The sequence below is a fragment of the Piliocolobus tephrosceles genome, chromosome 16 (genome assembly GCF_002776525.5).
Source record: "Piliocolobus tephrosceles isolate RC106 chromosome 16, ASM277652v3, whole genome shotgun sequence".
Taxonomy (NCBI): Eukaryota; Metazoa; Chordata; class Mammalia; order Primates; family Cercopithecidae; genus Piliocolobus; species Piliocolobus tephrosceles.
This window is the reverse complement of record NC_045449.1, coordinates 49,018,972-49,041,245: the sequence shown is the minus strand read 5'-3', so window position 1 is coordinate 49,041,245 and position 22,274 is coordinate 49,018,972. Positions and strand designations below refer to the sequence as shown.

The 22,274-nt window shown below is 45.9% G+C and overlaps 1 protein-coding gene across 1 annotated transcript in view; it reads right to left on the bottom strand.

Moving 5' to 3' along the window:
- CASC3 (CASC3 exon junction complex subunit) overlaps positions 1–22,274 on the bottom strand; it is a 32,647-nt gene that overhangs the window by 3,939 nt on the left and 6,434 nt on the right. The window contains exons 4-10 of the mRNA XM_023204230.2: positions 6,317–6,475; positions 6,075–6,226; positions 5,326–5,502; positions 3,990–4,678; positions 1,571–1,635; positions 571–685; positions 230–328 (exon numbers count right to left, since the gene is read on the bottom strand). Of these exons, the coding sequence (XP_023059998.1) occupies positions 230–328; positions 571–685; positions 1,571–1,635; positions 3,990–4,678; positions 5,326–5,502; positions 6,075–6,226; positions 6,317–6,475 (1,456 nt within the window). The remainder of the gene's footprint in view (positions 1–229; positions 329–570; positions 686–1,570; positions 1,636–3,989; positions 4,679–5,325; positions 5,503–6,074; positions 6,227–6,316; positions 6,476–22,274) is intronic.

The following is a 22,274-nucleotide window of genomic DNA, read 5'->3' as shown; positions in this document are numbered from 1 at the left end:
AAAAATAAAGTAACATCATTTTCATAGGATGGCCTGGCTGGACTGCTCAGTATAATCAGGCTCAGGATGGAAGTCCTCAGGATGGACACAAGAGGAATTTGTTGCCAACGTAGCCAGGATGGCCAGACTCCCAGGCTAGCAGCACAGAACTCAGGAGGATAGGGTTTGTGGTGCTCCCAACATATATCCTCAGGTACTGGAAGCATACAAGCAGAGACACTAAACTTACCTGGGTGGGGAAGGTGCATTTCTGGCTGCACAAGCATGCCCTGTGGAGGCAGCGGGGCAGGGCTGTCACCATGGGTATAGATTGGTCCCTGGAACTGCACTGTAAGATATCACATTGGGACTCTCATAAACCCTTACTCTTCACATCACATGGACAAGTCTCCTTGTTCCCCAAGCCCTTTAAAAGATGTTCTCAATATTCCATGCGAAGAAAACAGCAACCAGACAATGTTTGATTACCACTATGAGAGGTCAGAAGAGAAATTCAGAAGCCAGGAGACTAGTGTCTTACTTCACTTCACACTGCCAAGAAAAGTACCCCAACAGTAAGAAAAAACTCACGTGGATCATAGTAATGTCCCTCCATGATACTGATATGCACTGGAGGGGCGGGGGGCTCTGGCAGAGGTCTTTGCCGCTGGGATGAATAGCGTTTGGCTCGACCACCCTGGACACCCTGAGACAAAGAAAGAGGCCTAAAGAGTAAGAATTCTAGAGGGCTCTCATGTCAAGTTCTACCTTCCTTTAGGTGTTGAAAAACACTTGGTACATGGCAGGTGTTTAATGGGTATTTGCAAAGTGAGCTGAAAAATAATGAAAGATAACAAAATTTGAACCTAGGGCCAGGCGCGGTGGCTCACGCCTGTAATCCCAGCACTTTGGGAGTCGGGAGGATAATGAGGTCAGGAGATCAAGACCATCCTGGCTAACACGGTGAAACCCCGTCTCTACTAAAAATACAAAGAAATTAGCCGGGCGTGGTGGCGGGTGCCTGTAGTACCAGTTACTCGGGAGGCTGAGGCAGGGGAACGGTGAGAACCTGTGAGGCGGAGCTTGCAGTGAGCCAAGATCACGCCACTGCACCACTCCAGCCTGGGCCACAGAGCAAGACTCTGTCTCAAAAAAAAAAAAAAAAAAAAGATTTGAACCTAAACCTTCTACCTTACATTTCTGAGATCCAAATTAAAATAAACATGGATAATCAATGGAAAAACTGACTTTATCTTGGCCGGGCGTGGTGGATCACGAGGTCAGGAGTTTTGGACCAGCCTGGTCAACATGGTGAAATTCTGTCTCTACTAAAAATACAAAAATTATCTGGGCATGATGGCACGTTCCTGTAATGCCAGCTACTTGGGAGGCTGAGGCAGGAGAATTGCTTGAACTGGGACCCAGGAGGCAGAGCTTGCAGTGAGCTGCGATCCCATCACTGCACTCTAGCCTAGGCAACGAGGTGAGACTCCATCTCCAAAAAAAAAAAAGACCTTATCTTGGTTTAAACAATGAACAAGCTGTGTAACAGGCAGCTCCCTCCCCCATCTACCCTTTTCCCCTTCTGTACCATTTCTTCCATCCGGTTAAACTGAGGTGGAGGTCCTGCTCCCATGTGAATATGGTTGGGCATACCTGTAATACACCAAAAAAGTTACTTCTGCAGATCAGACATATGTGAGTGGGACTCAAAGATACTATCAAGAAATAGGTTTAAGTATCGACATGAGGAACGCCTTTTTTCTTTAAATTAATAAAATTCTCTATAAACTATTTCTGCTTTCTGTCTACACCAGCATTTAGAAATTTGTCCCCACTGTCTGCCATCTTAATATAGTAATAAAGCCCTTGAACATGAAAATAAAATGACTTCAATAAAGAAAATCAAGTTCAAATTTTTCCTATCAAATTGTTCCCTGCATAGAATCATTGGGAGATTATAATTAGCACATTACATTATCCGACATACTGAAAAATCTCAGCCCAAGAGTTTCTGAGCAACAGCTGGACAAGGTTATATCCCATTCACAGGGATCTAGGTTGGAAGTTCGAGAGGAGATTCTCCTCTGGCTAAAATGACTCAAGACAAAAAGGAATGTTCTAGAGATTGTCCTCCAATAGTAAGAAGGGCGCTATAACTCCAAATGAAGAGTTCCAATATTTAAGTTAGATTTCAGAGTAAGGAAAGATCCTTCGATCTATCTGGCTGGAGAAAGACAAACCTTAATAGGCAAAATGGGTAATATGTAGGTCTAACTCTCTAAAACTATGCTGCCCAGTATGATATCCACTAGCCAAATGTGGACATTTTAAGTTTCAATTAATTAAAAGTCCAATTCTAGCTGGGTGCAGTGGCTCATGCTTATAATCCCAGCACTCTGGGATGGCAGAGATAGGAGGACTGCTTGAGCCCAGGAGTTCAAGACTAGCCTGGAAAACACAATGAGAACCCCGTCTTTTCAAAAAATAAAAAAAATCAGCCAGGTGTAATGATGTGTGCTTGTGATCCTAGCTACTGAGGAGGCTGAGATGGGAGGATTGCTTGAGCCCTGGAGGCGGAGGTTGCAGTGAGCCAAGGTCACGCTACTGCACTCCAGACTCCAGCCTGGGTGACAAAGTGGGACCCCATCTAAAAAAAACAAACAAAAAAAACTGTATCTATATAAACAATAATAACAACAACAAAAACACAAAAGTACAATCATTACAGAAAGTTCTATTGGGCAATCTGTCTCTAGAAGATTAAGGAAATAAGGGAAGCTTGCCTTTCAAAGATATTAGAGAAGATCTTGATCAAAATTCAACTGAATAAATTTTTGCCTTCAAATATTTAACCATTAGCTCAAATAATAACGTTGTCTTCTACTTTTTGTGGAAAAGGATCCTGTACTCAGGAGGCTCAATGATGACTGGGCAGGTGCAGTGTGTTCCACCTGTAATCCCAGCGCTTTAGGAGGATCACTTGAGCCCAGGAGTTCAAGATCAGCCAGACCCCGTCACTACAAAAAATTTTTTAAAAATTAGCTGGGGCCAGGTGCAGTGGCTCACGCCTGTAATCTCAGCACTTTGGGAGGCCGAGGTGGGTGGATCACTTAAGGTCAGGAGTTTGAGAACAGCCTGGCCAACATAATGAAACCCCATCTCTACGAAAAATACAAAAATTAGCCAGGTGTGGTGGTGTGAGCCTGTAATCCCAGTTACTCAAGAAGCTGAGGCAGGAGAACTGTTTGAGCCCCAGAGGCAGAGGTTGTAGTGAGCTGAGATCATACCACTGCACTCCAGTCTGGGCAACAGAGCAAGACTCTGTCACCAAAAAAAAAAAAAAAAAAAAAAAAAAGGGCCAGGCAGGGTGGCTGTGGCTCACCCCTGTAATCCCAGCACTTTGGGAAGCCAAGGTGGGTGGATCACGAGGTCAAGAGATCGAGACCATCCTGGCCAACATGGTGAAACCCTGTCTCTACTAAAAATACAAAAATTAGCCCAGCATGGTGGTGGTGTACTCCTGTACTCCCAGCTACTTGGGAGGCTGAGGTAGGAGAATCACTTGAACCCAGAGGTGGAGGTTACAGTGAGCCGAGATCGTGCCATTGCATCTAGCTTGGGCGACAGAGCAAGAGTCCATCTCAAAACAACAAAAATACAGAAACAAATCTCAAAACAAATAAATAAATAAAAATACAAAAAAAGGCCCGGCACGGTGGCTCACGCCTGTGATCCCAGCACTTTCGGAGGCTGAGGCAGGCGGATCACAAGGTCAAGAGATCGAGACCATCCTGGCTAACACGGCGAAGCTGGGAGGCGAAGGTTGCAGTGAGCCAAAATTGCGCCACTGAATTTAGCTTGGGCGAAAGAGTGAGACTCCGTCTTAAAAAAAAAAAAAGAAAAAGTAGACACTTGTCAGACACCACATTCCTGAGACAGAAGTCCCATGCCCCTAAACCTGATGATGCAAAGGGGAAAAAGCTAGCCACCAGTTCTATGATACCTACCTCGAAGTTCCCGTGGTTGCAGGAAAGAAGGCTGCCCCGGACTCCAATTCTGTTCTGCTATATTTAGTTGTGCCACATCTTGCTCAAGTCCACCTGTAGTAGAATCCACTGGAGCATCCCAGTTCCCAGTCTTAGTAGGTGGAGTTGGGGTGGTTTCTGGGACTGGAGGTGCTGGGATCAGTCCTTCAGGAGGAGGGGGCACCTCCTCTGCTAGCTTGACTGCATCTCCAACTTTGGTTCGGGTTCTTCTTGCCCGGGAATAGGATTTCTTCTCAATGGGCCTGTCAGGGGCTGGTGGTGCAGTATCAGGAGCAGCAGCTGGTGTCTCTGAGGCTGCCTCTTCCTTCTCAGGACTGCCAAGCACTGGAACATCTGCTGCTTCTGGAGATGGATCCCTCACAGGAGTCTGCTCTAGGCGCCGTGACCGGTAACTAGTCTCATGCTTAACAGTCTCGCCAGACCGGCCACCATGCTGCCCCCCAGCTTCCATAGGCCTAAAACCAGCACGACCTTCCTTGAAGCCCCCAGATCGAGAATAATTCCTGGGTGCAGACATGCGGCCAGTACCTGCAGCATTTCTGTTAACAAATGTCCTGGGTGGTAGGGTACCCCCAAGACCCTGGTGGCGATGAGACTTGTGTAGCCGCTCACCATTCCAATTTGGATCTCTTTGTGGAGGACTCCCATATCTACAAAAAATGGAATGAAGAAACTGTTAAGAAATTAACAAAAGGAGGCTGGGCACAGCGGCTCAGGCCTGTAATCCCAGCACTTTGGGAGATCAAGAAAGACAGGCAGATCACTTGAGGCCAGGAGTTTGAGACCAGCCTGGCTAATACAGTAAAACCCCATTTCTACTAAAAATACAAAAATTAGCTGATCGTGATGGTACACGCCTGTAATCCCAGCTACTCAGGAGGCTGAAGCAGGAGAATCACTTGAGCCCGGGAGGTGGAGGTTGCAGTGAACCAAGAACATGCCACTGCACTCCAGCCTAGACAACAAAGTGAGACTCTTGTCTCAAAATAAAGAAAGCAAGAAAGCGAGAAAGCAAGGAAAGCAAGGAAGAAAGGAAGAAAGAAGAAAAGAAGGAAAGCAAGCAAGCAAGCAAGCAAAGCAAAAAGAGTTCTTTCTAAAACATATCTATAGTCTATGGTCTATTTTTTTTTTTTTTCCTTTTTTTTGGAGACAGGGTCTCACTATGTTCCCCAGGCTGGTCCTCAACTCCTGGCCTCAAGCAATCCTCCTGCCTCAGCCTCCCAAAGTGCTGGGATTCCAGGTGTAAGCCACCGTAAGCCACCATGCCTAGCCCAGTCTATGTTCTAAAATGCCTCACCGGGGTTTCCGGATTCTTCGGGGTTTGATGTCATCAGGATTGTGAGCTGAGCGAATGTCATAACCATAAAGAGCAATGAGCTCCTGTCGGGACTTTGGGGCCTGCTCATCTTCCCGGAACTTGTCGTGCTCCCAGCGACCCTCATCTTTCCATAGCTTTCGCTGACGCCCCTTGGGTCTGGATAAAACGAAGGAAAAGTGTCTTGGGTCAGCAGAATTCTCCAAGTAGAGATGTTCATGAACAAAACGGGTCAGGCAGGGGGACAATAGGAACTTCATGTAGTCTCCTCATCATCCCAAAGAGATTATAAAAAATGGGCCTCCCCTAAGCAAGTGTGAATCACAGAACCTCAGAGCCTGCTGGGCTCAAATACAACAGACATAGAAATGAGAAAAGGACTTCATTTCATGCCACTCAGTACCTTTGAAAAACATCTCCTTTCTCCTAAACGGCAGCCTATGCAAGTACTTCACTTCTTAGAGGCCTTATGCCTCAGATTAAGAAAAGAAAAAGTAGAATAATTAAGAGAAGATGAGTTCTGGAAACAGATTGCCCTAGGTCTGCATCTTAGCTGCCTCACCAAGAATTACCAAATACTCTAAGCCCACTTTCCTCATTTGTACAAGAACGATAATCATAATACTTATCTTAAAATGCTGTAATAAATGAAATACAGGCAAAGTATTTAGCAAAGTACCTGGCCTACATGTCTAAAATACATGTTAGCGGCAGCAGCAAGTGCCTTTTACCTGACTTCCTCCTCCTGAGTTTGCCCTCGAAGATCATGCTCAAAGAAGAGCCCTTTCCGAGGTATGTATGCTGGATTCTTCCGATCTTCATCATCATCCAAATGCTTAGGGCCCTTTTTACCCACTTTGTTTTCCACAGGCTCTGTGCTCTCCTAGAGGACAGATAAAGGGATCCTTACTCTTCCAAGACTCAATAATCCCTATTCCAGCCTCTAAAATGGAGGACTGTGGAATGTACTGACCTGTCCATCCCCACTTTGCCTCTCTCCAGTCACAGTGCCTTTGGTGTCAGGCTTTTCTTCTCCCTTCTCTTCTTTTGTTGAAGAATTAACAGCATCATTAGCTTCTGATTTCAGCTCCACTTTGGAGTTTTCGTCTTCACTGTATTCTCCTTCTTCACCCTGAAAAAAGTTTCCCTGTCAGTGATGCAGATAAGATCTGAACAGCATTTTAATTCCCACCTCGCCCCCCCTCCCAAGATGGAGTCTCTGTCACTCAGGCTGGAATGCAGTGGTGCAACCTCGGCTCACTACAACCTCTGCCTCCCCGAGTCAAGCAATTCTCCTGCCTCAGCCTCCCAAGTAGCTGGGATTACAGGCACCCACCACCACGCCTGGCTAATTTTTGTATGTTTAGTGGAGACCGGGTTTCACCCTGTTGGCCAGGCTGGTCTCAAACTCCTGACTTCACGATCTGCCTGCCTCGGCCTCCCAAAGTGCTGGGTTTACAGGAGTGAACCACCGTACCTGGCTGCATTTCAATTTTCTACTCTTTAGGAATACATTTATTGATTAAATTTTTAGTACAACATAGAACTGAAAAACAAACAAATCAATATTCTTACCCATATTTCCAGAAGATAAAGATCCTATTTTGGCTGGGCACGGTGGCTGACGCCTGTAATCCCAACACTTTGGGAGGCCGAGGCGGGCAGATCACCTGAGATCAGGAGTGCGAGACCAACCTGGTCAGCAGGGCAAAACCCCACCTCTACTAGAAATACAAAAATAAGCCACACATGGTGGCAGGCACCTGTAATCCCAGCTACTTGGGAGGCTAAGGCAGGAAAATCATTTGAACCAGGGAAGCAGGGGTGGCAGTGAGCAGAGACTGCGCCACTGCACTTCAGCCTGGGCGACAGAGTAAGGCTCTGTTGCAAAAAATAATAATAATAATAAAAACGCTATTTTAAAAAAATCACATTAAAAAAATACACACATACACACATATATATCCACATAGGTTTTCCTGGAACATGTGCAAGAATTATTAAAAGTGGCAGGCTGGGCGCAGTGGCTTACACCTGTAATCCAAGCACTTTGGGAGGCCGAGGCTGGAGGATCACTTGAGGTCAGGAGTTCGAGACCAGCCTGGTCAACATGGTGAAACCCTGTCTCTACTAAAAATACAAAAATTAGCCAGGAGGCGGGAGGCTGCAGTGAGCCAAGATTGTGCCACTGCATTCCAGCCTGGGTGACAAGAGCAAAACTCTGTCTCAAAAAAACAAAACAGGCCGGGCATGGTGGCTCACACCTGTAATCCCAGCACTTTGGGAGGCCGAGGCGGGCGGATCACAAGGTCAGGAGATCAAGACTACGGTGAAATCCCGTCTCTACTAAAAATACAAAAAATTAGCCGGGCACAGAGGTGGGTGCCTGTAGTCCCAGCTACTCAAGAGGCTGAGGCAGGAGAATGGCATGAACCCGGGAGGTGGAGCTTGCAGTGAGCCGAGACTGCACCACTACACTCCAGCCTGGGCGACAGAGCAAGACTCCATCTCAAAAAAAAAAAAAAAAAAAAACCAGCAGCAGCCTCTAACGGGCCCAGAGGATAAGAATGGAAGGGGAGACTTACTATACAATACCTAACATATAAGAGGAGCTTAATCTTCTTTGATAATTTCTATCTCCATGAATTATCTTTTTTGAGACAGGGTCTTGCTCTGTTGCCCAGGAGTGCAGTGGCACAATCATGGCTTACTGCAATCTCAATCTACTGGGCTCAGGTGATGTTCCCACCTCAGCCTCCGAAGTAGCTGCGACTATAGGCACATGCCACCATACCCAGCTGATTTTTTTTTTTTAATTTTTAGTAGAGACGAGGTCTCACTACGTTGCATAGGCAGTTCTTGAACTCCTGAGCTCAAGCAATCCTCCTCCCTTGGCCTCCCAAAGTGCTGTTCATTACAGGCATGAACACTATACTTGGCCTATGAATTGTCTCTTAAACAGGCAGTGAGTAATAACTATACTTTGACTTAAGCTGTGAACTCTCCCATCTCAAAATGGCTTACAGCAGAAATTCCCAACCTTTTTGATTATGTGGACCCCTTTTTAAGATCTAAAAGTTTTCGCCGGGCACGATGGCTCATGCCTGTAATCCCAGCACTTTGGGAGGCCGAGGCGGGCGGATCACAAGGTCAGGAGATCAAGACCACGGTGAAACCCCGTCTCTACTAAAAATACAAAAACTTAGCCGCGCGCGGTGGTGGGCGCCTGTAGTCCCAGCTACTCAGGAGGCTGAGGCAGGAGAATGGCGTGAACCCAGGAGGCAGAGCTTGGAGTGAGCCGAGATCGCGCCCTCACTCCAGCCTGGGCGACAGAGCGAGACTCCGTCTCAAAAAAAAAAAAAAAAAATCTAAAAGTTTTCATGGATCCCCATGAGATATTCACTGAGAAAACATGCAATGACAAACAACTGCCAGGCTGGATGTAGTGGTTCACGCCTGTAATCCCAACACACTGGGAGGCCGAGGCAGGTGGATCACTCGAGGTCAGGAGTTTGAGACCAGCCTGGTCAACATGGTGAAACCCTGTCTCTACTAAAAATACAAAAATTAGCCAGACATGGTGGCATAAACCTGTAATCCCAGCTATTTGGGAGGCTGAGGCAAGAGTATTGCTTAAACCCAGGAGGTGGAGGTTGCAGTGAGCCAAGATGGCACCACTGCACACCAGCCTGGGCGAAAGAGTGAGACCCTGTCAAAAAAAAAAATTTGCCAAGAGTGGTGGCATGCACCTGTAGTCCCAGTAACTTGGGAGGCTGAGGTGTGAGATCATTTCAGCCCAGGAGGTAGAGGTTGCAGTGAGCCATAATTGTGCCACTGCACTCCAGCCTGAGCAACAAGGCGAGACCCTGTCTCCAAAAAAAGAAAACTAACCAAACAAACAAAAAAACCAAAACACAACAAACTGATGTGTGCCTGCAGTCCCAGCTACTCGGAAGGCTGAGGGAGGAGAATCACTTTAACCTGGGAGGCAGAGGTTGCAGTGAACCGAGATCGCACCACTGCACTCCAGCCTGTGCAACAGAGACTGTCTCAAAAACAACAAACTGTTATACATTCAGTAACACTTTAAGTTTACATTAATTTACATATATTCAAAAATAGTAATATATAGGGGGAGATGTATATTTTAGTCTATAGATAACGAGAACTGAATGAGTAGATGTGTAAACTCTTTTTTGAGACAGGGTCTCACTCTGTCGCCCAGGCTGGAGTGCAGTGGCGTGATCTCAACTGACTATATAGCCTTGACCTCCTGGGCTCAAGTAATCCTCCCACCTCAGCCCCCACAAGTAGCTGGGACTACAGATGTACACCACCATGCCCAACTAATTTTTGTATTTTTTTGTAGAGACAAAGAGTTTCACCATATTACCCAGGCTGGTCTCAAACTTCTGAGCTCAAGCGAACCTCCTGCCTCAGCCTCCCAAAGTGCTAGGATTACAGGCATGAGCCACTGTGCCCAACCAGATGTGCAAACTCTTGATAATGACTCCATGATTTCCCAATGCACTGTTATCCTCAAGTTTGAAAATAGTAGCTTTGGCCGGGTGCGGTGGCTCAAGCCTGCAGTCCCAGCACTTTGGGAGGCCAAGATGGGCAGATCATGAAGTCAGGAGATCGAGACCATCCTGGCTAACACGGTGAAACCCTGTCTCTACTAAAAAATACAAAAAACTAGCCGGGCGAGGTGGCGGCGCCTGTAGTCCCAGCTACTTGGGAGGCTGAGGCAGGAGAATGGCCGGAACCTGGGAGGCAGAGCTTGCAGTGTGCCAAGATAGCGCCACTGCACTCCAACCTGGGTGACAGAGCGAGACTCCGTCTCAAAAAAAAGAAAATAGCAGCTTACATTTTTTGATGCCTATGAGTACTAGTTTTCTGCAGCAGGAAATTCCTGCAGTCAGAAACTATCCAGAATCACATAATTACAAAAATTTGACCTAAAAAACCTTAGAGGACTACTTGTACAACCATCGCATTTCAGAAATGAAAAAAATTAGTCCAAGTGCTCTCTCTCTTTCCTTTTTACTATCTTCTTCCCTCTTTTACCACATCAAGATTGGGTAACACTGTTCATGACAGAGAAAGTGCTGGGTCTACACACAAAGGATCATTAGGCCATTAGAAAGGGCCAGGAAATGGATGTGTGGCTAGTTCTAGGTAGGAAAAGGCAGCAGCTAAGGATCATGACAAGGGAACTGGCTTTAAAATAGGGTTACTCTCCTCTCCTTGTCTTCCCCAGACTTGGACCTAAGGAGGCAGAGCTATGGCTAGGGAGGCCTACGAGAACACAGAGAAATGGTTTCAAGGAAAGGTGGTGGTGTCCTCATTCATGGGTTACATCTGAAACCTGATAGACGTATGTACACTGGTCTCTCACTCTCCTACTGGGTCTGATACTTGACCTGAACCAGATTGCCCTGTCACTCAAGACTCAGGCTGGCCCCAATAATCTGGTCAAAGAGGCTCAATGTGGGATTCCTGAATTCCTGATTGAGAAGCTCTCAAACTCGAAGTTTCTGCCATCTTTTCAAATAGAGCTGAGTCAGCCTGATTGGCCCAGATAAGCCAATTAATCCCTCTTCCTCGTTTTTCCCTGCTCAGCATCTGGGTATAGTTGACCCTGAAACAAGGGGTTTGAACCACTCAGGTCCACTTCTACACAAATTTTTTTCAATAAAAGTTACAGCAAGTAATGCCTGCCTCTCCTTCCACTGCTTCTGTCACCCAAGGCAGCAAGATCAACCCCTCCTCTTCTGAAGTCTACTCAACACAAAGATGATGAAGATCTTTATGATGATCCACTTCCACTAAATAGTATGTTTCCTTAATAGTGAATATTTCTTAATAACATTTTCTTTTCTCTAGCTTACTTAAGAGTATAGTACATAATAGACATACAAAATACGTATTCACTGACTGTTTATGTTATTAGTAAAGCTTCCAGCTGACTTAGTAGTTGGGGGGAGTCAAAAATTATACTTGGAATTCTTACTGCACAGGGATATGTGTCCTTTATATTTTATTTATTATTTATTTATTCTGGAGACAGAGTCTTGCTCTGTCGCCCAGGCTGGAGTGCAATGGCACGATCTCAGCTCACTGCAACCTCTACCTCCTGGGTTCAAGCAATTCTTATGCCTCAGCCTCCTGAGTAGCAGGGACTACAGGTGTGCGCCACCACTCCTGGCTAATTTTTATACTTTAGCAGAGACACGGTTTCACCATGTTGCCCAGGCTGGTCTCAAAGTACCGAGCTCAGGCAAGCCACCCACCTCGGCCTCCTGAGGTGCTAGAATTATAGACGTGAGCCACCACACCCAGGCCCCTTTTATTTCTTTTTAACAGATGGGGTCTCGCTGTATCACTCAGGGTAGAGTGTAGTGGTGTGATCGAGGCTTGCTGCAGCCTCAAACTCCTGGGCTCGAGTGATCCTCCTGCCTCAGCCTCCTGAGTAGCTGGGACTGCAGGCACGTGCCATCACACCCAGCTAATTTTTGTCCTTTTTTTTTTCTGTAGAGACAGGGTCTTGCTTTCTTGCCCAGGCTAGTCTCAAACTCTTGGACTCAAGTGATCCTCCTGCCTTGGCCCCCTAAAGTGCTCGGATTAGAAGCATGAGCGACTATACTCAGACAGGATAGGCACTCTTAACTCCCATGTTGTTCAACTATTTTCGCCTTGAGTATTCTGGGTTAGGATTCCCAGAAGGGTAACCGAATAGAGGGAGACTGCTTGACTATATCCACATTATCAGAATCAAGCCTTTACCTATAGCTTTTTAACAACCAAGCACCATTGATTCTGCCCATTTCCCTTAATTACATGAAGACCCTCCTCAAGACTGGGATGGGTAGGTGGCAATCATTCAGTTCTTTCCTTGATCCTGTGTTTCCCTGAAGATTTTCAAGCAGAAATTACAATAACTTGGTGTATGTGATTTTAATTCTCCACCTCCCTACACACACATACTGACTTAATTCAAATACCTTTAAATAGCATTATCACATGATTAATAAGGAAACCTTGTTTTATGCTCCACCCTCTGATCTGTGGTAAGATGTCAAATGAGGCAACTTTATTTCAAATGAAAAACTAATTTTGTTTCCAGGGCAGAACAGATACAAATAGCACGGTGCTGAGGAGGCTCCAAATCAGTCAAAGCTTAGTCTAACTGAAGCCAAGGTGCTACCACACGGTCACACACTTTGGCAAAGGGATGTCATCAAAACCCTTTTCCAGAGGAGACAAACTCCCCTACATCACCCACCACTTCAGTGTACTCTTTCCAATTCTTACTAGCTCTACCCTGAAGGAACTGAAGGAACTGCTTTCTTTGAAACATTCTAATACAGAAGTTTTAGCTTATTCTTCCACTTCCCACATATTTCAGACTAAGAGATGGGGTTGGTATCCTTATTCTAAATGTGTCTTCCAGATCTAACTCTTGTAGCCTCATTTTAACAAACCCTGGCTCCTCCTAGGGGAAGACTTTAGCACCGAGGTCAGTCTTCACCTGCACATCAGCCATCCATTTCCATGGTTGTACTCCAAACCAGTTACCTAGAACTGCTACGCTTTATTATAAGTAAAACTACTCCACTGTCTCACTGTCTTTATTTTATTTTATTTTATTTTATTTTATTTTATTTTTTTTGAGACGGAGTCTCGCTGTGTCGCCCAGGCTGGAGTGCAGTGGCGAGATCTCGGCTCACTGCAAGCTCCGCCTCCCGGGTTCACGCCATTCTCCCACCTCATCCTCCGAGTAGCTGGGACTACAGGCGCCCCGCCACCATGCCCGGCTAGTTTTTTGTATTTTTATTAGAGATGGGGTTTCACCATGTTAGCCAGGATGGTCTTGATCTCCTGACCTCGTGATCCACCTGCCTCAGCCTCCCAAAGTGCTGGGATTATAGGCTTGAGCCACCGCGCCCGGCCAACTGCTCCACTTTCAAAACCTTAAATATAATTAGCTGAGCATGGTGGCTCATGCCTGTAATCCCAGCTCCCTGGGAGGCTGAGGCAGGAAAATCGCTTGAACCCGAGAGACAGAGGTTGCAGTGAGCCAAGATAGTGCCACTGCACTCCAGCCTGGGTGACAGAATGAGACTCCATCTCAAAAAAACAAAACAAAACAAAACCTTACATATAAATACCCCAGTCCTTGACCAAAATCGTCACATGCAAAAGAATGAAGTTAGACCCTTACTTTACCCCACATACAAAAACTAACTCAAAATGAATCAAATACCTAAATTTAAGAGTTGAAACCGGCCGGGCATGGTGGCTCAAGCCTGTAATCCCAGCACTTTGGGAGGCTGAGACGGGCGGATCACGAGGTCAAGAGATCGAAACCATCCTGGCTAACACGGTGAAACCCCGTCTCTACCAAAAAATACAAAAAAACTAGCCGGGCGAGGTGGCGGGCGCCTGTAGTCCCAGCTACTCGGGAGGCTGAGGCAGGAGAATGGCGTGAACCCAGGAGGCGGAGCTTGCAGTGAGCTGAGATCCAGCCACTGCACTCCAGCCTGGGCGACAGAGCGAGACTCCGTCTCAAAAAAAAAAAAAAAAAAAAAAAGAGTTGAAACCATAAAACTCTTAGAAGAAAACACAGGAGTAAATACTCATGACTCTCAATGATTCTTAGATACCTAACACCAAAAACATCTGCAACAAAAGGAAAAACATAAAACAGGCTTCATTAAAACTAAAATCTTTGTGCTTGAAAGAACACTATAAAGAAAGTGAACAATTCAAAGAAAGGGAACACATATTTTCAAATCATATCTGATAAGGGACTTATATCTAGAATACAGAATATATAGAGAACTCTTAAATCTCAATTAAAAAAAAAAAAAAAAGGACCAGGCACAGTGGCTCACGCCTATAATCCCAGCACTTTGGGAGGCCGAGGCGGGCAGATCACCTGAAGCTGGGAGTTCGAGACCAGCCTGATCAACATGGAGAAACCCTATCTCTACTAAAAATACAAAAAAAAGTATCCTCATGCCTGTAATCCCAGCACTTTGGGAGGCCGAAGTGGGCGGATCACAAGGTCAGGAGATCGAGACCACAGTGAAACCCTGTCTCTACTAAAACCACAGAAAATTAGCAGGGGACGGTGGCGGGCGCCTGTAGTCCCAGCTACTCAGGAGGCTGAGGCAGGAGAATGGTGTGAACCCGAGGCGGAGCTTGCCGTGAGCCGAGAGCGCACCACTGCATTCCAGCCTGGGGGACAGAGTGAGACTCCATCTCAAAAAAAAAAAAAAAAAAATTATCCAAGCCTGGTGGCACCTACTTGGGAGGCTGAGGCAGGAGAATGGCTTGAACCTGGGAGGCAGAGGTTGCGGTGAGCCGAGATCATGCCATTGCACTCCAGCCTGGGCAGGAAGAGTGAAACTCCGTCTCAAAAAAAAAAAAAAAAAAAAAAAAAGCCAGGCGCGGTGCCTCACACCTGTAATCTAGCACTTTGGGAGGCCGAGGTGGGCAGATCACCTGAGGTCAGGAGTTCAAGACGAAGCCTGGCCAACATGGCAAAACCTCGTCTCTACTAAAAATACAAAAATTAGCCAGGCGTGGCGGTGCACACCTGTAATCTCAGCTACTTGGGGCAAAGGTCGAGTGTGGTGGCTAACGCCTATAGTCCCAACTACTGAGAAGGCTGAGGTGGGAAGACTGCTTGAGCCCGGGAGTTTGAGACCACTCTGGATAATACAGCAAGACCTTGTGTCTAAAAATATAAAAACGATAATTAAAAATACATTTAAAAAAAAAATGGCCTAGGTATCTGAATAGTCATTTCTCCCATGAAGATATACAAATGGCCAATAAGCACCAGAAAAAAACACTCAGCATCATTAGTCATCAGGGAAACGCAAATCAAAATGAGAGAATATCTCATACCTAATAGGATACCTAGAATCAAATCGGCTCACTCCAACCTCTACCTCCCAGGTTCAAGTGATTCTTATGCCTCAGCCTCCTGAGTAGCAGGGATTACAGGTGCGTCACACAATGCCTGGCTAATTTTTGCATTTTTAGCAGAGACGGGGTTTTGCCATGTTGGTAAGGCTGGTCTCGAACTCCTGATCTCAAATGATCCATCTGACTCTGCCTCTCAAAGTGCTGGGATTATAGGCATGAGCCACCGTGCCCGGCAAAAAAAAGTTTTAGACAGATCTCTCTCTGTTGCCCAAGCTTGTCTCAAACTCCTGGGCCCAGGAAATCCTCCTGCCACAGCCTACTGAGTAGCTGAGAGTACAGGCATGCACCTGGGTAAATAACACAACAAGTGCTGTTAAGGATATGGAGAAACTGGAACTCTCATAGACTGCTGTTAGTCATGTAAAATGGTGCAGCACCTTGGAAACAGTATGGTGGTTCTAGCTCTTCAAATGATTACAGAGTTACCACATGACTCAACAATTCCATTCCTAGGTACATAGTCAAAGAGAAGTGAAAACATATGTCCCCACAAAAACGTGTACACTAATGTTTGTAGACGAATTATTCATAACTAAAAGATAGAAATAAGATATGGAAATAACTCGTGTCTGTTGATGGGTGAATGGATAAAGAAAATGTGGAACACACAAATAATAGAATATAATTCTGTCCTAAAAAAGGAAATTTTGCCATTTGTGACAACAAATGGATGAACCCTAGAGAGAACTATGCTAAGTAAAATAAACTAGACACAGAAAGATAACCACCACATGATCTCAAGTCAAACTCATAGAAACAGAGTAGGAAGGGGGAGTCTGGGGCTTAAGGGTAGGGAAAATGAGAAGATTATGGTAAAAGGATATAAAATTTCAGTTATAAGTTCTGGAGACCTAATGTACAGCATGGTAACCACAGTTAATAACGTACTGGCCAGGCATGGTGGCTCACACCTGTAATCCCAGCACTTTGGGAGGCCGAGGTGGGCAGATCATGAGGTCAGGAGTTCGAGCCCAGCCTGGCCAACATGGTGAAACCCTGTCTCTACAAAAATACAAAAACTGGCTGGGCGTGGTGGCGGGCGCCTGTAATCCCAGCTACTCAGGAGGCTGATGCAGGAGAATTGCTTGAACCTGGGAGGCAGGGGTTGCAGTAAGCCGAGACTGCACCACTGCACTCAAAGCAAGACTCCGTCTAAAATAATAATAATAATAACTTATCCTATACTTGGCCAGGCAAGGTGACTCATGCCTGTAATCCTAATACTTTGGGAAGCTGAGGCTAGAAGCTTGCTTGAAGCTGAGTTCAAGACCAGCCTGGGCAATACAGCGATTCTTTGCCTCTACAAAAAATTTAAAAATTAGCTGGGTGAGGCTGGGCGCAGTGGCTCATGCCTGTAATCCCAGCACTTTAAGAGGCCAAGGCGAGTGGATCACAAAGTCAGGAGATAGAGACCATCCTGGCTAACACGGTGAAACCCCGTCTCTACTAAAAATACAACAAATTAGCCAGGCGTGGTGGCGGGCGCCTGCAGTCCCAGTTACTCAGTAGGCTGAGGCAGGAGAATGGCGTGAACCCAGGAGGCGGAGCTTGCAGTGAGCCAAGATCACGCCACTGCACTCCAGCCTGGGCGACAGAGCGATTCCATCTCAAAAAAAAAAAAAAATTAGCTGGGCATGGTAGTGCACGCCTGTAGTCCCAGCTATTGAGGAGGCTGAGATGGGAGGATCGCTTAAGCCCAGGAGTTTCAGGTTGCAGTGAGCTGTAACTGCATCACTGAACTCCAGCTTGGGCAACAAAGGTTCTGTCTCTTTTTAAACTATGTAAAATAAAAATAAATAATATATTGTAAACTTGAAATGTGCTGAAAGAGTAGCTCTTCAGTGTTCTCATCACACACATACAAAAAGGTTAACTATGTGAAGTGACAGATATGTTTTTTTTTTTTTTTGAGACGGAGTCTCGCTCTGTCGCCCGGGCTGAAGTGCAGTGGCCGGATCTCAGCTCACTGCAAGCTCCGCCTCCCGGGTTCACACCATTCTCCTGCCTGAGCCTCCCGGGTAGCTGGGACTACAGGCGCCGCCACCTCCCCGGCTAGTTTTTTGTATTTTTCAGTAGAGACGGGGTTTCACCATGTTAACCAGGATGGTCTCGATCTCCTGACCTCGTGATCCGCCCGTCTCGGCCTCCCAAAGTGCTGGGATTACAGGCTTGAGCCACCGCGCCCGGCAGATATGTTAATTAGCTTAACTGTGGTACTCCAAAAGGTACACCTGTATCAAGACACCACACCGTATGTGTTAAATGTATACAATTTTTATTTGTGAGTTATACCTCAATAAAGCTGGGGTGGGGAGGAAGAAAGAAGGAATGAAGTACTGACACATGCTACAAGTCAGATGAAAACATTATACTGAAAGAGGACAGACACATAAATCTACATATTACATAATTCCATTCATATGAAAGGCCAGAATAGGAAAATCAACAGAGACACCGAGACAGAAAGTAGATTTGCGGTTGCTTAAGGCTACGGGAAGGATGGGATAACTGGGTTTCTTCCTTCTTTTTTTTTTTTTTTTTGAGATGAGGGTCTCACTCTGTTACTCAAGCTGGAGTGCAGTGGCGTGATCACAGCTCCCTGCAGCCTTGACCTCCTGGGCGCAAACAATTCTCCTGCCTTAGCTTGCCAAGTAGCTGGGACCACAGGTACACGCCACCACACCTGGCTAAATTTTTTATTTTTTATAGAGATAAGGTCTTACGGGCCAGGAGTGGTGACTTATGCCTGTAATCCCAGAACTTTGGGAAGCTGAGGCAGGCAGATCACTTGAGGCTAGGAGTTTGAGACTAGACCGGCAAAAACGACGAAATTCCATCTCTACTAAAAAATACTAAAAATTAGCCTGGCATATGGCATATGCCTGTAGCCCCAGCTACCCGGGAGGCTGACCAACGAGAATCACTTGAAGCCCAGAGGCTCAAGTTGCAGTGAGCCAAGATTGTGCCACTGCACTCCAGACTGGGTGACAGAGCAAGACTCTGTCTCAAAAATAAACAAACAAACAAGTAAAAAGAGATAAGGTCTCACTACATTGCCCAGGCCAGTCTCGAACTCCTGGGCCAACCATTCCTCCTGCCTCAGCCTAAGTAGCTGAGTACAGGCACGCACCTGGCTAAATTATGCACTTTATAAATAAATGAACTGTACGTTATGTGAATTGTATCTCAATAAAGCAGTATTTTTTTTTTTTTTTTTTGAGAAGGAGTTTCGCCCTGTCGCCCAGGCTGGAGTGCAGTGGCGCCATCTTGGTTCACTGCAAGCTCCGCCTCCCGGGTTCACACCATACTCCTGCCTCAGCCTCCCAAGTAGCTGGGACCACAGGCGCCTGCCACCATGCCCTGCTAATTTTTTTTGTATTTTTAGTAGAGATGGGGTTTCACTACGTTAGCCAGGATGATCTCGATCTCCTGACCTTGTGACCCGCCCACCTTAGCCTCCCAAAGTGCCGGGATTATGGGCGTGAGCCACAGCACCTAGTCACAGTAAATCAGTTTTTAAAAAAATGCCTCTTATTCCTAGTTGTTTCCTTACTCTCTCGTCTCTTAATTTCTTAATATGTCCATTACCTTGATCCTTCTAACTTCTGCCTATCTATCAGTCCTTTCTCACATTCACTTTCTTCTCCTCTAGACTCCATAGTTCATTCATTTCAATCACTACTAGTAACATCCCAATTCTCCTGCCACTCTCATATGCCTGGAACTGGATCAATTCAAATGTCTGCTTTCTCCAGGCCTACAACAGACTACTCCATTGCCAAAGGGGGTTAAACACACAAACACGCACACACACTCTTTTTGAAGATGTCATTTTTTTTTGTCGAAGAGTCTCACATTGTTACCCAGGCTGGAGGGCAGTGGTGCAATCATAGCTTGCTGTGGCCTCAACCTCCTGGGCTCAAGGGATCCTCCCATTCCAAGCTCCCAAGTAGCTGGGACATAGGCACACATCACTGCACCAGGCTAATTTTTGGTAGAGAGAGGGTCTCACTTTGTTGCCCAGATTGGTCTCAAACACCTGGGCTCAAGCAATCCTCCTGCCTTGGCCTCCCAAAGTGCTTGGATTACAGGTGTGAGTCACAGTGCCTGGCTTGCTCTATCCTTCTGTTTCACAAAAACAAAGCACAAAAAGGAATGCTGACTTCCTTTGCACATACCTTTCCTTTCCACTTTTAATTACTTTGTCTCGTTCCTACATCTTCTCACGTATTCAGTCAAGAATACCAGTGCTTAATATTGTTATCTATTCCCTCTTTTGTTTCCCCCCGCTTTTTTTTTTTTTTGAGATGGAGTCTCATGCTATCACCAAGGCTCGAGTGCCCGCCACCACGCCTGGCTAATTTTTTTGTATTTTTAGTAGAGACGGGGTTTCACCATGTTAGCCAAGATGGTCTCGATCTCCTGACCTCGTGTCTCGGCCTCCCAAAGTGCTGGGATTACAGGCGTGAGCCACCATACCTGGCTCTTCCCTCCTTTCTGATCTTCCTTTGCATATACCTTTCCTTCCCACTTCTCTGTAATTACAATGGAAGATGCTTGTCTTGTCTGGTTCCTACTTCTTCTCATATATTCAGTCAAAAATACCAGTACTCAATATTATTATTTATTCCCTCTCTTTTCCCCCCCTTATCTTTTCTTCAATCTTTGACCATATTTGAGACTCTCCTAACTTTTTAAAAAGCAACTAAATCACCTCTTGATCTCAAAGCAACCTTTCCAACTACCATCTCTTTAGACTTCCCTCAGTCAAGTTTCTTTAACAAGTTTTTTTTGGCCAGGAACAGTGGTATGAACCTATTGTCTCAGCTATTCAGGAGGCTGATGGCTGATGTGGGAGGACTGTAAGTTCAAGTTCAAGCCTAGCTTGAGCAAAATAAGGAGACCCATTTCCAAAAAAAAAAAAAAAATTCTTGGAAGACTCTCAGAAAATGGCAGTGGCACAGTTTTATCTGTCTTCAAATCTCCACATGGAATGAGAGCTCTGGACAGCAAAACCAAGATCCAAACCAAAACCTTGGCCAGGCACAGTGGCTCACGTCCGTAATTTCAACACTTTGGGAAGCCGAGGTGGGTGGATCACCTGAAGTCAGGAGTTCGAGACCAGCCTGGCCAACGTGGTAAAACCACGTCTCTACTAAAAATACAAAAATTAGCCGGGCATGGTGGCATGCACCTGTAATCCCAGCTACGTAGGAGGCTGAGATATGAGAATAGCTTGAACCTGGGAGGCAAAGACTGCAGTGAGCCATTGCACTCCAGCCTGGGCGACAGCAAGACTCTGTCTCAAAAAATGAAAAAGAAACCAAACCTTCAGACAACACTGCAACAAGCTAAGTTACCAGGTATCCCCCAAGACCCAAAATGTAAGTGCATAACAGAGCACCAACAGCTATAGGACCTGTACAGTATTGGTGTCTACGCAGGAGAAAGCAGAGAAAGCAAATGGACCTGAGAACAGGAGAACACTGAAATAATCAACAGGTAATCAAGGGAAAGTACAACTGTGAAAACTGAGAACTATACTTTAAAACTAGTAAGGGGGCCAGGCGCGGTGGCTCATGCCTATAATCCCATCACTTTGGGAGGCTGAGGTGAGTAAATCATGAGGTCAGAAGTTCGAGACCATTCTGGCCAACATGGTGAAACCCCATCTCTACTAAAAAAATATAAAAATTAGCTGGGTGTGGTGGCGTGTGCCTATAATCCCAGCTACCTGGGAGGCTGAGGCAGGAGAATCACTTGAACCCGGGAGGTGGAGGTTGCAGTCAGCAGAGATCATGCCACTGAACCCCAGTCTGGTGACAGAACTCCAGTCTGGCGTCTAAAAAAAAAAAAAAAAACAACTAGCTAGGGTTCTACCAAGTGACTGTAAGGGCCCTGTGGTCAAAAAGTCCGGCTGGACACGGTGGTTCACACCTGTAATCCCAGCACTTTGGGAGGCTGAGGTGGGTGGATCATCTGAGTCAGGAGTTTGAGACCAGCCAGGAAAACATGGTAAAACCTCATCTCTACTAAAAATACAAAAATTAGCTGGGCATGGTGGCACACAAGGACCCAGCTACTGGGGAGGCTAAGGCAGGAAAATCGCTTAAACCTGGGAGACAGAGGTTGCGGTGAGCTGAGACTGCGCCACTGTACTCCAGCCTGGGTGACACAGTGAGACTCCATCTCAAAAAAAAAAAAGGTCTCAAGGGATGAAGCTGACCTGGCTGCCAGGGCTCCCTTCTAGGGACAGAGCCCTACACTGCCCTAGAAGGGAGTTCCTAGAAGAGAAACTGTTGAGAGCAGAACCAAATTCAGTAGGACAGGGATGGTCCAGAACAAGCTGGGAAAGGGAACAAAAGCAACAAATCTCAGAAAGCAAGTCACCATATTTCTCACCACCACAGAAAAACAACAGAAGAAGGAGCTCTGTGAAGTTAGAAGAAGTTACTCTAAATCATGCTTCCTTCTAAAAGACTAGGAAAACTAACGTTACATAAAAATGAACAGAAAATATAGAAGTTAAATCTCATATAAAGTTAAAATAAGAAAAAATAATAGCATTCCTACAGACAATGAAAGCATGCCAGGAAGACATCCACATATTATATCAAAATCGCAACTTCTATTTCAAAATGAGCTAAAAAGACATTAAGAAAATCATATAAGGCATGAAAGAACATCAATCAGAATTGGAAAAACTCAAAAATGAAATGAAAACTCAGAAAGGTATGAGTAATTAAGAATCAAAGGCTAGGCCGGGCGCGGTGGCTCAAGCCTGTAATCCCAGCACTTTGGGAGGCCGAGACGGGCGGATCACGAGGTCAGGAGATCGAGACCATCCTGGCTAACACGGTGAAACCCCGTCTCTACTAAAAATACAAAAAAAACTAGCCGGGCGAGGTGGCGGGCGCCTGTAGTCCCAGCTA